The following is a 14928-nucleotide window of genomic DNA, read 5'->3' on the forward strand; positions in this document are numbered from 1 at the left end:
AAGTCCTGGGAAAGGGCTTTGTCAGCGATCACGCTGCTTCATCTCACAACTCAGTGGTGGAGTTCTTGGTGTCATCCCCAAGTGCAGGGGATGCTGAAGGGGACCCAGTCCCTCTTGGTCCTTCCCGCAGTGCCCTGCCTGCAAGTGAAGGCGTCGCTATTTTCATAGACACAGTTTTCACAAACACGGCCACCTACCAACCCTGACCAGAAAAGCAAACGCAGATGAGTTAAATGCCTAAAACCCCACAGCGTCAGATGGGAGAGGGTTTCTTCTTTACATTAAAAACACATTTGGAGAAATAGACCTGTCGTAACGTCTCATTTCCTCTCCTTGATTGGTTTACAGCTTATCTGCTCTGCTTCTAAACTGCTCCGGAGTGGATTTGTCACCCCATATATATATTATAAAGGGGGGTGACCATCTCCTGGTCCCCAGGACCCTCTTCTGCACCTCTCAGGTGCCACCCCACTTCTCTGCGCCGTACCACGGCTGCACAGAAATGCCCTCTATTTCACACAACCACGTAAATCTCTTCATCGGAGCAAAGCACACATCAAGTTGCCTTTTGTTGTGCTCTCTGTCCCCAGCCTGGTTTGACTGAGTGCTAAGAATATTAATTTCACTTTTCTGGCCACGTCGTAACTCGGAACCTGAGCCTGCAGCTCTGGGCTGAGTGTGATGGGCTCCAGCCAGAGCAGTGCTGGAGGTCACTAACCCCAACAGCAAGGCCCAGTCCAGGGGTTTCACTGCAGCAAAGTCTTTCCCTGGGCAGGGGCTGGTGGGGATTTGTGCACAATTGTACTTTTCGCCAGGAGATTTAGATGTTTTTTAAATATGTGAAGGACTAAGGATTGCAATTTATAGAAAACATGGACAAAGAAACAAGTACACTGATGCTACCTTACACACAAACTCCTCAGGTTAAATTTAAGAAGCAGGTTAATAAAAAAAAGGAAGTTATTTTAAGTGTGATTTGAAGGCTTGAGGTTTGTCTTCTGAAAAGGTACGACAATACCTTACCGCCCATTTCTCCCCCTCGCTCCTCCCCAAAATCCATTTAACACTCAGCCACCTTTCAGCTTCCCAAAACACCAACTTGCACAGGGAAAATAAAAACATTCCCTTTGTTTTCAGACTGGTGATCAAAGCTTTGGCCTTTCTGGACAAACGGATGTTGAGTGCTCCCAGGTTTGTTTAAAGCCCCAGATCATAGCTGGGTCACAGGTATTTCCTGCTTTTCCTGGAATAGACCACAGCCCATCTCAGTGACAGAGCAAAGAACCATGTAACACAGAGAAACCAATTATTTTAAAGCTCCTCCCAAAAAATAAAGGCTGAAACCACCAGAGAGGGCAGAGTAGATCCTATGTGGTCATTGCAGTCGCAGCAGAAGTCAACGATTTGCCCCTTCAGTTCTTTTCACCACCAACAGTGGGGGTGAAGCATTAAAGCTGCATTTCAACAGCAGAAACACACGCTGGTCCCATGAGAACCACCATGGCCAAGGCTCACACACACCATGGGCCACGGGTTTGTGTAATTAACTCAAGTTATGCAGAGAAAATAAAGTGTTACTTTAGACTTCAGGCACTTCTACTTTTGGTTATTTTTCTCCTCCCCTGCTAGAGAACCATGGGTTACCAGGTCACCATGTAAGGCTGATGTAGCAACCTCAGCAGGGAAACTGAGGCACCGGGAATGTTGAACTGAGGTAACATGAACCATACATAGAGCAAACTGCTTTTTGGTCTGGGTTTGGACCTTTAACAACGATTCCTGCCCATAATTAAATACACAACCCAGGGAAGCACTGCTCTCACACAGTGGGTTTGGGTATTTGCAGAGATGGCAGGAAGGGAAACTGGAGCCACTGAGCAGCTCTTCACACTCGCAACATCAGGGCTGCATCTGGAAAAAATTAGCATTTGTGTCTAAAGCTGGGTAGTTGGGAAAACTGCACTGACCACACACAACACAGAGCCAGGCCAGTGAGGAGATGTGGCTGTTCTCTTGTAAAGAAACATGGGGATATTTCTCAACACAACACTACGCTCATGTCTGTCCAACTGCCTGCCTCGCCTCGCTCCTTGTGGTTTCTGTGCCCCTGTGTTACAAGGGGTTTCTAATTCGTGTACAAAGTGCAAGGTGTGTAGCCAACTGCATTGCCAGCTCTTCTGGAAATGCAAACCAGGCGCAGTTTGTGACTGGGAACTCATTGGTGCTGATGGAGCAGTGGGTGATCCCAGCAGCACGGCTGACAGCTCTTGGGAAACAACTGCAACTCACAAGGGAAATATAGAAACAAAACACAGCAGCCTCTACCTGTGTCGTCCTAACCAAACCGCTCTCCATCAAACTGTAGTAAGTGTAAGGAGTTCTGAGTGTCAGCGTGTTCAGAGAAGAGCCACAAGGATGGGGAGGGCTCTGGAGAACAAGCCTGATGAGGAGCGGCTGAGGGAACTGGGCTTGTTTAGCCTGGAGAAGAGAAGGCTGAGGGGAGACCTCATCACCACCTACAACTGCCTCAAGGGAGCTTGGAGAGAGGTGGGTGCTGGTCTCTTCTCCCAGGTGATGGGGGATAGAACAAGGGGAAACGGCACCAAGCTGTGCCAAGGGAGGTTCAGGTTAGAGATAAGGAGGAAGTTCTTTCCTGAGAGGGTCGTCAGAAGCTGGCACAGGCTGCCCAGGGAGGTGGTGGAGTCACCATCCCTGGATGTGTTTAAAGAGCGGGTAGACGAGGTACTTAAGGATATGGTTTAGGGGGTAGACAGGAACGGTTGGACGTGATGATCTCAGAGGTCTTTTCCAACCGAGCGATTCTGTGAGCTCAGAGTAGCACACATTTCTGTACGCATTTCAATTCGTTGTAATTTCCTCTTCACCTCTAGACGCAGGTTAAAGCACAGCAAAGACTGGCTGGATGAACGTGAGCCAGATAATCATGCAAACACAAAAACACTTCAGAAATTGAAAGAGAGTGTGATTTCCCACAGTATTCCACTGCCTTGAGAGGAACATTTCGGGGAAACATCAATAAAAGTACTTCAGCAAGATAGGGAAAAATGTTAGCTAAAGGCATACTAACTCTGCCTCCTCGAGGTTAAGGCAATGTTGACAATAAGCTTATTTCATTAGGGTGTCATAGCACCATGCCACAAGCAACACAGACCCTCTGTGGAAATACTTGCCTGTGCAGCTGCCGCAGGGACATCGTAAGAAAACTTGAGAAAGACCTTTCAAAAAACGGTTCATGAGTTTAAAAGAAACAAAACAAAGCTCGCAAAATCCCCCATGTTCAGAGCCTAAGCTGCTTAAAAGCTTTGAGAAGAGGAACAAATATTCCCCAGCTTCTTCACCCTTGCTCTATCAAAGTTCAAGTTTCCAGCCGGCTGAGAGAAGTGCTGCAGGCTGTTAGAAAAATCCGTTTCCACGCTGAGCGTTACATGAGCAAAGAGGACTTCAGATGTGGCTGTAGTTGTTCAAAGTCCTGACTTTGAAAAGCAGAAAAAAAAAAAGGTTCTACTTGATTGTATGTTAATGCTGTATAATTCAGAGATACAAACAGCAGAGAACGATGATACAGGCGTGGCAAAACTCCCACTCCATGAAGGACACAGAAGAGAAGCAACACAGCGACAACCAACCATGACATTTTGAATTTCAGTGTAGCCAAAACGCAATAAAACGGTTTCACTGTCCCTTACACTGTCACTTAAGCCTAACTGACACCACATGACACATACCTGTGCACAAAGTGAGGTTTAAAAGACAAAACAACTCCCCTCCAGCACAGCTGACTGTTGGAAATCACACCAGAGCTGCAGGCTGGCTACTTTCAAGCCTTACTATTCAATACCTGATTATATTTGGAAAAACTTAAGAGAAATGGTCTGCAGTGCAACTCGGTTAAGCCCCAGGGTTATTCTCCAGATGGGAGATGACTGCACTGCCCGGCAGGGTTCAGTACTCACTGTGTGCCAACCCCGTAAGCTGGAGAGAACTTCTTTTAACTTCTGGGTCCTCAGGGAATTTTGAAGCACATTAAAAGTTCATATTCAGATCATTTAAACCTCATCTGCAACTTGAAATAACATCTTAAAGTTCTGCATTAGGGGCAACAGGAAATGCATTGCACACAGCTACATTAAATAAAACATTGTAAAGGGGCACACGCCAGATCAGGATCTTCCTGGGTACGAGCTCTATAGTCTCAGCTGCCCTTCCGTAGCTCTCCATGGGAGCCATTTCTCACCCTGTTCCCTTACCCCAAAAATCAGTGCTCCTTTTTACAGTCCCTTTGCCCAGTGAGTCCCGCACCCCCTCACCATATTTGTTTGCTCCATTTCTCCAGTCAATGGTGACAGCAGTGGCCTTTCGTGCCCGTTTTCTGCCCAGCAGCAGCACACACTCTGCGGCCATGCAGAATTTAAGAACGAAGGCACTGAGCTATACAGGAGGCAGCAACTTCCCATCTCATGAGATTAAGGGGCTAATATAGCACAAGCATTTATGCTCCTGAATAAATGCAGCTTATCCCTGCTAGCCTGTCAGAGACAGCAGGATCCCGCTGCATGTATTCTTCATTATTCTTCCTAGAAAAATTGTGCCAGAGAAAAAGAACAAGGGAAATATTTTTTGCTGCCATCCACCACTATGATTATAATTCTCTTTAATCAAGTTTAGAGTAGTTCACAATAGCATAGCTTATATAAAAATATCACATAATATGAAATAACCTTTTAAACCTCAAGAGGTCTTACAAGACACCTACAGGGCATTCAGAGCACACTTGCACTGCTCATCTCAAATCAAGGAGGAGATGATGCATTTTGTTAGCATTAGGAGAAAAAAGATCCAAACTGAGATTCATTGAAGATTATGCACCCTCTTCCTACCTGCAGATAAAAAAAATGCCTCGGTCTGAATTAACATCTGGCTGAATCCCAGAAACCTGTAGGTTCAGCAAGATTTTCATGGTCCTTTTTATTAAAAGCAGATTTCCACAGAGAGTTAATGAAATACAAAAAAAAAAAGTAACTGAAGTGTAAATGAACAGTTCCCACAACTCAGCACGTTGCAGCTTCCAAAACAAGTGTAGAGAATATGGATTGTGATTATCATCAATCCCAGCAACATCCTCAGATTCTTCTTGTAGAATACCATTCTGCTTTATTTTATAATTAAAGCAATAAAGTATTAAAGCAATTAAGTATTTAAGTCAGCACTTTTCTTATTTGACAAACCCATCAATGCTACTTCAAATTCACCGAGTTATGAACTATGGCCACGTACTCTTAGATTTTACCGTGCTATGTCCACTGGCAGAATCCAGCTGGAGCAACAGCCATGGGGAAAATACAAAGGCTGTGGTCCTCTGAAAATGTCCAAGTAACCAAGTTAAGCTAACCTGTGTCTAAAGAGGGTAGATCTCTTTCAAGCAAGAACTCCAGATGTGTTTGACAGTGACACCTCATGGACTTCTGTGCTGAGATACATCAGATTCCTCTGCCAGCATTTGAACAGCAGCTGCTTTGGGAAAGCATCTGTAAGGTGCCACAAAGAAAGGAGCCTTTTACAGACACCAAGTCTTGGGTTACACAGCAAAGGAAACAGTGCCTTCAGTCTTTAGCGTCGCCCACTCCGTCGGCGTTAATAGCAAACATTGCTTCAGCCTCAGGAAGGCAAGGAGAGTCATAAATTTTACATATTCTGGTTTCACCTCGGCCTTTTCGCAAATACAGTCTAAAAGGGAGAAGGAAACAACACAGGTAAGGATGTTTAGCCTGCTTTCAGTAAATCATAATCATTAAAACATTGTGTTAGCACACTGCAGAGCTGTAAGAACTTCTGAAAATGCAGTGTTAATTTTTCTGCAGATTAGTGAGGGCTCAGAGTAGCACTCATTTATCGAGAAGCAGGCTGGACTTGCCACTGATAAGCTATGTAGAAACTCAGATTTTTAAAGGCACTTAGCTTGTTTCATTAAACCTTCCAAAATAAGGCAAATAGAAGATGCTAATCTGTTCTCTCACCTCGTGGTTGAAGCATGTGCTATGATATTTCCTCCAATAGGTTTTTTGGGATCTGCAGCAAACATGGCTGCTCCATCTACTTGTGCTACCACCTGGTTAGTGATCACAACTGCCACACCAAACTGGAAGGGGAAAAGCGCAAATCAAAACGCATTCATTTTTCACAATCTGAACAAAGGAGAAGAAAAGAACAAACCCAACCAAAACCACACACGCACTTCTGCTGCCCATGACCATCCTATCATGCCTCTCACAACGAAACAGAAGCAGACACTGAGCAGGCAGAAAGCCATTTGTACAAAATTGCTAAGCTTTACAAGAGAAAGAAAACTGAGCACCGGTTCTTTAGAGAATAAAGCGAAGTTCATCGTTTACCTCATCTGCCAGTCGAAGAAGCATACGCAGGAATCTGGCCAGATGCATCTGCCTGGCTGACAGCTCACCTCGTCCCGAATAATCTGTCCGATAAAGGGCTGTGGCACTGTCCACTATCAGCAGCGCATATCTGGAGAAGGTAAGTACAAGACTCTCATAAACATTTCCAGGAACGAGTAATGCCTCTGCTGGAGCGTGACAGTGCCCAGCAAGTTGTAAGGCTGCATAGAGATGTGGACACAAGTGCCTCTCAACCTGTTAGTTAGCAGAATTACTATTTTTAACAACACTGACTTGATCTGTCGTGTTCTGGTTACTAACTATACAATATAGCCCTGTAAACACAAAGGAAGTTGCTGCATGATTAAAAACTTTGATTTAATGTACTCGTATAAACTAGCCCAGAATGTAATGTTTTGACACTACAGCTATTCAGCAGACAGGTTCCTGTACCCCTCATACCACCACCTCCTTCCCTCCGAAGGGGCCTGTAAATCTTAGTTTCAAACTAAAGCTGTCTGCACACGTTTCTTCACTGCTTGGCATGCTCTAAACCAACACTATTTCTGAAAGCAGTAATAAACCAATCTTTAAAATTGTTCCTCAGGCTGGCACTTGTTCTTTGTAACGTAACATCAGTTGTCATATCAGCTGTCACAGTCCAAGTCAGTCACTGTCATCCACATCTTCAGCACGAGATGTCAACTGACAACTGACTGCCGATACACCAAGCTTCTTACAGAATCACAGAATCCCAGACCGTTAGGGATTGGAAGGGACCTCAAAAGCTCATCCAGTCCAATCCCCCTGCCAGAGCAGGAACACCCAGATGAGGTTACACAGGAAGGCGTCCAGGCGGGTTTTGAATGTCTGCAGAGAAGGAGACTCCACAACCTCTCTGGGCAGCCTGGGCCAGGGCTCTGTCACCCTCACTGAGAAGAAGTTTCTTCTCCAATTGAAGTGGAACCTCCTGTGTTCCAGCTTGTGCCCATTACCCCTTGTCCTATCATTGTTTGTCACCAAGAAGAGCCTGGCTCCATCCTCGTGACACTCACCCTTTAAATATTTATAACCATGAATGAGGTCTCCCCTCAGTCTCCTCTTCTTACCTGGATATGCCAAAGCACGATCCACTTTGAGAATAACAAACTGAAGAAAGCAAGTATATTTCAAAAAAGTTAATAACTACTTTGCCATTTCACAATTACGTGATCTGTACCCCTCTCACACTTGTTATCTACAGGTAGCTTCATGATTATGTTATAAATTATGTAATAAAATTACTGCATCTAAATCAGTCTTATTACCGTGATTCAGCCATCATGGCAGATGCCTGATACAGGAGCTGAGTCTGATGATCTGTGTTAAAACCTCTAGCATACGCCACATTATCTAGGACATCACTGCCGGACAAGCCATACCTGCAGAAATCAGTAAAAAAACCACCAAATAAATTTAAGTCACATCAATAGGAGTCATCTAGCAGGTTTACCTAAGGACTAGAAAAAAAAATTCACATTCCTGGGAGACAGAGATAAAAACAGGCAGCAAAAAGCGCAACACAACTTGGTGATGAAAAGAGAGCAGAATGATTTGAAACCCTTTTTCAAGAACATTTTCTTGCCAAGGAACAATGATAAAGTAGAACACCAGACATTTTCCTCACAGTAAAACCACAGGCAAGGAAAGCTACCATTCTGGAACAGAATAGTCTGAAAGCAGGATATTGCTAATAAAAAAGTCATAAACAGCCCTCCCCGTGAAATACGTGTCAGTGCTGTACTACAAAAATAGTAATAAAAAAGAGAGTTACAACATTTAACATTTAAAGTAGTTGTATAGCACTTTGAGAGACCCCTTAGAATTTGGAGAACCAGATGATCATCCTCCTTGGACCTGAAATGTAGTAGTATTTTTTCCAATGACAGACAACCTACATAATCTGCTCTCATCTTTCACTTCAGAGAATTACAGACTTCTGAAGTTGGAAGGGATCTCTCTGAAACACCCAGTCCAATTCCTCTCCTGGCTCAAAGCAGGATCAGCTGCAGCAGGTTGCTCAGGACTGCGTCCAGTTGGGTTTTGAACATCTTCAAGGACGGAGTCCCCACAGCCTCTCTGGGCAACCTGTTCTCATGTTCGGCCACACTGGACACTCAAACCTGTTCTTGCTACCTTTCACATACCTCACCACATTCACCTCCAGACAGGCTTTGATTTTTCCAATCCCATTCCTGTATGCTCAAACAGTGCCTCTAGATTCATCCCAGGTCTGAGCAATCAGGCTTTTAAATCTAACCAGAATCTCTGCATAGACAGCAGAATGTTTATTTGGGTAATTAAGCTTTACTTTCCCACTGCTATAAAAAAAACTAATCAGAACATTCTGAGGTAGAGGCAGAAAATGAGAAAACAGCTTTTGAACTGGTCAGTGGATGCTCTCATATTTCCTAAACAAAAAAATATTTCCAGCTGCTGTTTTGATAGCCTTTTTACAAAATAATCTTTGTTTCAAGGTAATGCTATTGGCAGAATTTAAGAAAAATCCCTGAATGTATTTCCCTTATGGTAAAACTGAATTTGAAACAGACTCTAGTCAGAAGTGAAGACATCATATTCCAGGGGACAATGATGTTAGCTGCTGTCACATCCACGTGAAACTAGAAACTTTGTTTATAAAACAGAGCTAATGAGGTGGTCTAAATGCATGTAGGCATGTTCGGGTTTTTTAGGGACAGTTCTTACTGCAACAGTCCTATGAATTTAAGGAGCCAGGCTGATTTACAGGGTGATCCTTATTAAGGAACTAAGTTGCTCCACCAGTAAATGTATTCCTTTCTTCAACTAATGCCAGCTTACTTCTAGCCCTAAATACAGACCTTTCAGCCACAGCAAGAAGACGTTCTGGACGGAAGGTCCCTTCCGTGTCGATATACATAGCTTTTCCTTCACCACCACCTCGGTCGATGGGAAGCTAAAGGAGAAGCAAATGAATGAACATGAAATAAAATATTGACAAACAATCCAGTCGTTGCCTTATGCCCTCAACTGATATAAATAACTTATCAAGACATCGTGACTAATATCTCATTCATCTGGGAAAAGTGAAAGGAAGCATTCCTGTTTTCAATCTCTGATACACCTGCCTAAGAGGACAGGTGCTTAACTTGGTGCTGGTTGAGTTCAGATGCGTAAGGGTGTGAACTAAATGATCAAATTAATCACAGAATCCCAGAACGTCAGGGATTGGAAGGGACCTCCAAAGCTCATCCAGTCCAATCCCCCTGCCGGAGCAGGAACACCCAGATGAGGTTACACAGGAAGGCGTCCAGGCGGGTTTTGAATGTCTGCAGAGAAGGAGACTCCACAACCTCTCTGGGCAGCCTGGGCCAGGGCTCTGTCACCCTCACTGAGAAGAAGTTTCTTCTCCAATTTCAGTGGAACCTCCTGTGTTCCAGTTTGTGTCCATTACCCCTTGTCCTATCATTGTTTGTCACCGAGAAGAGCCTGGCTCCATCCTCGTGACACTCACCCTTTAAATATTTATAACCATGAATGAGGTCTCCCCTCAGTCTCCTCTTCTGCAAACTAAAGAGCCCCAGCTCCCTCAGCCGCTCCTCAGAAGGGAGATGCTCCACTCCCTCCATCATCTTTGTAGCCCTACACTGGACTCTCTCCAGCAGTTCCTGTCCTTCTTGACCTGAGGGGCCCAGAACTGGACACAATATTCCAGATGTGGTCTCACCAGGGCAGAGTAGAGGGGGAGGAGAACCTCTCTGCCCTACAACCACCCCCAATTAAGCCTAAAGCCCCTAATATTTTATGAAACAGCAACCTCTAGAGAGTAACAAGCACTATTATTTGTTTAAACTAAGATTTTTTTTTAAAAAAAAGGTTACTTCAAACTGCTCCACTGTCTGATAACAGGAGCTAGTTGAAGTCTTTTACAAAAATAAAGTGAAGTAAGCTTCGGGGAAAAATAAGTAGCTAATCAAAGAAACTCATTCAGCCAAACAGAGTTTCTTCTCTCTTTTCAGCAGCTAGGTTCTCTGCAGCCTAGACCACCTGAAGAGAGACCAAACGCTTCTCTGCATTTCAGACCTAGAATTATGCTACAAGGTTAATGTGTTACATTTTGTTGTCAGAATACTGAAAAGAATAAAAAAAAGCCCAACTACAGAACCTGTCAAATACAGGCAAAAATATTTGATTGCTGCAGTAATCCTGGTAAGCAGATTATGCACAAAATAAAAGATGCTGGGACCCAAGGGTGCTGCAAATCCTCATGTTCTTTTCAGCTGTTTACATGCATCACATTTGTAGTGGTTGAGAAAAGTGCACAAATTAACAAAGATCCAAAGGCTGTGTTGTCTGAATACTTGATTTTAGTTAAGTGGACTACTCACTTGACAGGTCACTGCCAGGGTATGACACAACTGTGTTTTTCCAGTTCGAAACTCCCCAAATAACTCTGTTATGGATCCTGTTTCTATACCTCCTGAAGGACAAATAATACCAACAACAAAAGGTCACATACTTCAAAGATCATATGTATAAAGGACTACATTTACAGAGGGTCAGTTAAACACTTACTTTGGGTAAAAGTTTCTAAACTCCAATTGGAAAACTGGCTTTAATACTGAGGTTTGTTCATGCTGCAGATAAGAGGTTTAGGTAAATGTATTTCTGAAGATGCTGAAAAGCTGAAATGACTTGTTTTAATTTTTTTTATTACAAGTAGGAATGAGGAGATGATGATACCTGGTTTTGTTTTCTTGAAATAGGTCATAGACTACATAAACTAGAAACATCGAAAACGAACAGCTCTGGGTATTGCATCACCACCAAAAGGCTTACAAACTATTTCTGAAGCTTTAAAAGAAAAACCACAAACCAATTGTGATACAGGAGAGCAGAACTTTTCTGTTCAACTAGAACTTGTTTGTCTTACGTGTTTTTTGTCCAAGGATCATGGACATAGAAAAAAAAAGCAGATAATGAAGGCTAATCAATAAAGAGAAACAGAATTATCACCTTGAAGAAGTTTATCAAGTTCTTTGGATCCCGTCGTGATCTGGATGATCTCCGACCTTCGCTGATGGAATTCTGTTGCTGTGGTGAAACCCATCGGAACCAGTTTAGCTGCTTCAGCCTAAAGAAAACCAAAATAAGGAGTGCTCCTCCCATTCATTTACTCCCTCTAGTAATTAACACTGTAATTTTCCATTCTGTGAAATGCAGAAGCAGCTATATAACTTGATGCATGTATTTTATTTTATACATCATATATTAGTTGGTACCGCTGAACACAACTGAAATTCTGCTCAAAGAAAAACTACAACATCCATTTTGCATATTTTATGGAAATCTTCCCTGCTTGTCCCCTCACCTTTTAGTTCAGCCCTGTCCCTGCAATACTGGAAATACTTAGGATGGGCATATGGCCTACTAGAAATGCTGTCTTCCTCATAGTGAGTAAATATGCAAAGAAAGAAAAGTATTGGAGTTAAACATTGCGCTAGGTCAGACTGCGATAAATGAGAACTCGCTTGGCAGAAACTCCACATTCTGACCTAGAGGACGCTGTCAGTCCTCAGCAGTAAACACCAGGTCTCCCAGTGAATACCTGAGGTACACAATTAACTTGCTTATTTAAGACATAACAGAACAGCAGCTGTACTGGGTCAGCCCAGTCCCTCATAACGCAGTGTCCTCTGCCTTGACAATGGCCAACAGTGGATGCTTCAGGAAAGAGCGTAATAACTCAGGGAACAAGGGACTGAATCTCTCTCCAGGTTCAGTTAGTGAGCTTCTTGGTAGGAAAGTTGTCCACAAACATTGCATTTAGTCTCTTTTAAACCAATTTATGCCACAGATGGCCATTGCATCTTGGGACAAGGAGTTCTATAACTTAATTATAACCTGTATGAAATAGTACTTCATTTACTTTAGGCTCATCATAAGCCTTCTTATTACAAGAAATACTAAGCCAGAAATGGCAGCCATCTCGGACATGACCTCCATATCCTCCACAATTTTTAAAGGTCTTTCTAACAGTCTTTCCCTCTTAATTTCTTGATGCTGGTCCAAGTGTTTTTTGTCTTTCCTCATCAAAAGTCAGGTCATACCTCTTATCACCTTTACTGCCCTTCTCAATATATCATTAATGGACACCTTCCGAAATCACCAGAACCCTTGAAGCCAGGAGAAATAAAATTTCTTGAAGGTCTTGGGTTAAAGCTTTTCCATAACATCCTTACCAAGATTTTGTCAGCTTTGGCTTCGCTGATGCCTTTAATATTTAGTAGTTCCTTCTTTGGTGCATAAGCAACAGCTTCAACTGTGTGAAATCCAGCTTCTTCTAACTTCTTCACGTCGTTTGCATTTATACCACATTGCTGAAAGGGAGGAAACAGATAAAGGCACAGTAAAACACCAATACCTTAACCTAACCTCCACTGAGTACCTTCAGTTGGCTTCAGCAGATGTGGATTCAACTGTTATTACAAGTAAGCGTACCGAATGTTACCTCCCTATTCACTTACACACAAAGAAACATAAAGAAATAAAATCTTTTTACCACTGCAATGTTTGCAGAAGCTATTAACTACATAGATGGCATAGAACTGGTAGAAGGCATCATTCTCTATTTGGTTTAATAGATCAGTACATGTTAAGAAAGGGTACACAGCACAGCAATGTAATGTACAACATAACTGTTAACATGTTTAAGATGATTAAGGGAGTGGAGCATCTCCCTTATGAGGAGCGGCTGAGGGAGCTGGGGCTCTTTAGTTTGCAGAAGAGGAGACTGAGGGGAGACCTCATTCATGGTTATAAATATTTAAAGGGTGAGTGTCACGAGGATGGAGCCAGGCTCTTCTCGGTGACAAACAATGATAAGACAAGGGGTAACGGACACAAACTGGAACACAGGAGGTTCCACTTCATTTGAGAAGAAACTTCTTCTCAGTGAGGGTGACAGAGCCCTGGCCCAGGCTGCCCAGAGAGGTTGTGGAGTCTCCTTCTCTGCAGACATTCAAAACCCGCCTGGACGCCTTCCTGTGTAACCTCATCTGGGTGTTCCTGCTCCGGCAGGGGGATTGGACTGGATGAGCTTTGGAGGTCCCTTCCAATCCCTAACGTTCTGGGATTCTGTGATGTTGAGCATTTTTGTTTGTTTTGGTTGTTTTTTTTAAAGAAAAATCCACAAGTAAGAGTTTAGCAACACCATTTTCACATACAACTTGTGTGTAAGGGAAAAGACTAGCAAATTTCTCAAGAACTACTCTGGAGCTAACTCCTTACCTACCTCTAACCGAGATATGAGCTGCGGCCCAAAGCTCTCTTCCTCTGCTGATGTATCCGCATTGGCTTCGAACTGCACCTGCATAGCCATTGCACCGAGTATTCTGTGCAGCCTCACTGGGAGAAAACCAAATAAATCTGTAACGCAATGTACACCACTCAAAAATTATACACGAAAAAGCGTTTCAAAATCTAGTAACAGGTCATCCAAAGAATTACGTGATGGCTTTCTCCCCTCCCATATCTCTTAGCTCATGGTATGCAAGTGCTGCAAGAAAGATATTCTGTGTGCTTTCCTATGTAGTGCTAAATACCAAAAGCAAAAACCCAAGCAACTCTTCTGTTACCTGGTAATGAATAATAAGAGGCTTAACAGGGAGCTCCACAGTATTAAGGAGCATAATATAACAAAACAAACTTGCTATTAGGAGTATCTCATTTTAGCAAGAGGATAGGTAGCCACATGAGAAGATGTATTACCTGAAACCAGCACTGGACATTCCAGCTTAGTTGTGTCCAAGAGATCACCCTCTAACTACAACAAACTACTAAAAAAACGCCATTACCTTGTGGAAGTGTGAAAGACGTTTTAGATGCTTCCCTAGACCGTGCAATGCACCTGTGCCACCTTCCTGAATACCAACTAGGGGAGCACAAACAGCCAGTGGGAACAGAAGGAAATAAGGGAATTTACAAACCCTTTGGAAATGGCTCTCCTCAGGGGACTGTGCCCAGGGCCCAGACACAACTCACCCACCTGGAGCAAAGCAGAGCCACAGGCAAGCACGGCAGCGACGGTTGCGTCTCAGACCCGAGCCAAAGACCCCGGAGCAGGCGGCCGAGCCCCACAGGCCCCAAACCACGCTTACAGCTTCCCCCTGCCTTTACCAACTCCTCAACGCACCACGTTTTACAATTTCTGTGTCTTTCCTAGACTGGGCGCTCTCACCTTATCTAATTTGATTGTTTTTGTTAATTGTCCCTCACACGCTGGCCCTGGGGGACGCTCCGTCCTCTCCGGTTCCTCAGGCCGCGGTGAGGCCAGGCCGAGCCGCTTGAGCGCACAGGCCGGTATCGCTCCCACCGGAGAGAAACGGAAAAAGCGAGAGGAAGCCGAGGATAGGAACTTAACGCCGCTCACCCCACGACGGGACGGGGCCGGACCCGACGCAGGCCCCACCGGTACCGGTAGCGCTTGTCACAGCCGCCG

At 43.8% G+C, this 14928-nt stretch overlaps 1 protein-coding gene across 1 annotated transcript; it reads right to left on the minus strand.

Annotated features, from left to right (window-relative positions):
- Positions 1-5327: 5327 nt before the first annotated feature.
- Positions 5328-13809, minus strand: RAD51 (RAD51 recombinase). The gene is made up of 9 exons (XM_010190011.1): positions 13723-13809; positions 12671-12808; positions 11445-11562; positions 10817-10908; positions 9290-9384; positions 7718-7831; positions 6411-6540; positions 6036-6157; positions 5328-5745 (listed from the first exon to the last, which is right to left on the minus strand). The coding sequence occupies exons 1-9, from the start codon at positions 13807-13809 to the stop codon at positions 5622-5624; spliced, it is 1020 nt and encodes a 339-aa protein (XP_010188313.1). The 3' UTR covers positions 5328-5621.
- Positions 13810-14928: the final 1119 nt, after the last annotated feature.

This window comes from Mesitornis unicolor, unplaced genomic scaffold, assembly GCF_000695765.1.
Source record: "Mesitornis unicolor isolate BGI_N332 unplaced genomic scaffold, ASM69576v1 scaffold14858, whole genome shotgun sequence".
Classification (NCBI taxonomy): Eukaryota; Metazoa; Chordata; class Aves; order Mesitornithiformes; family Mesitornithidae; genus Mesitornis; species Mesitornis unicolor.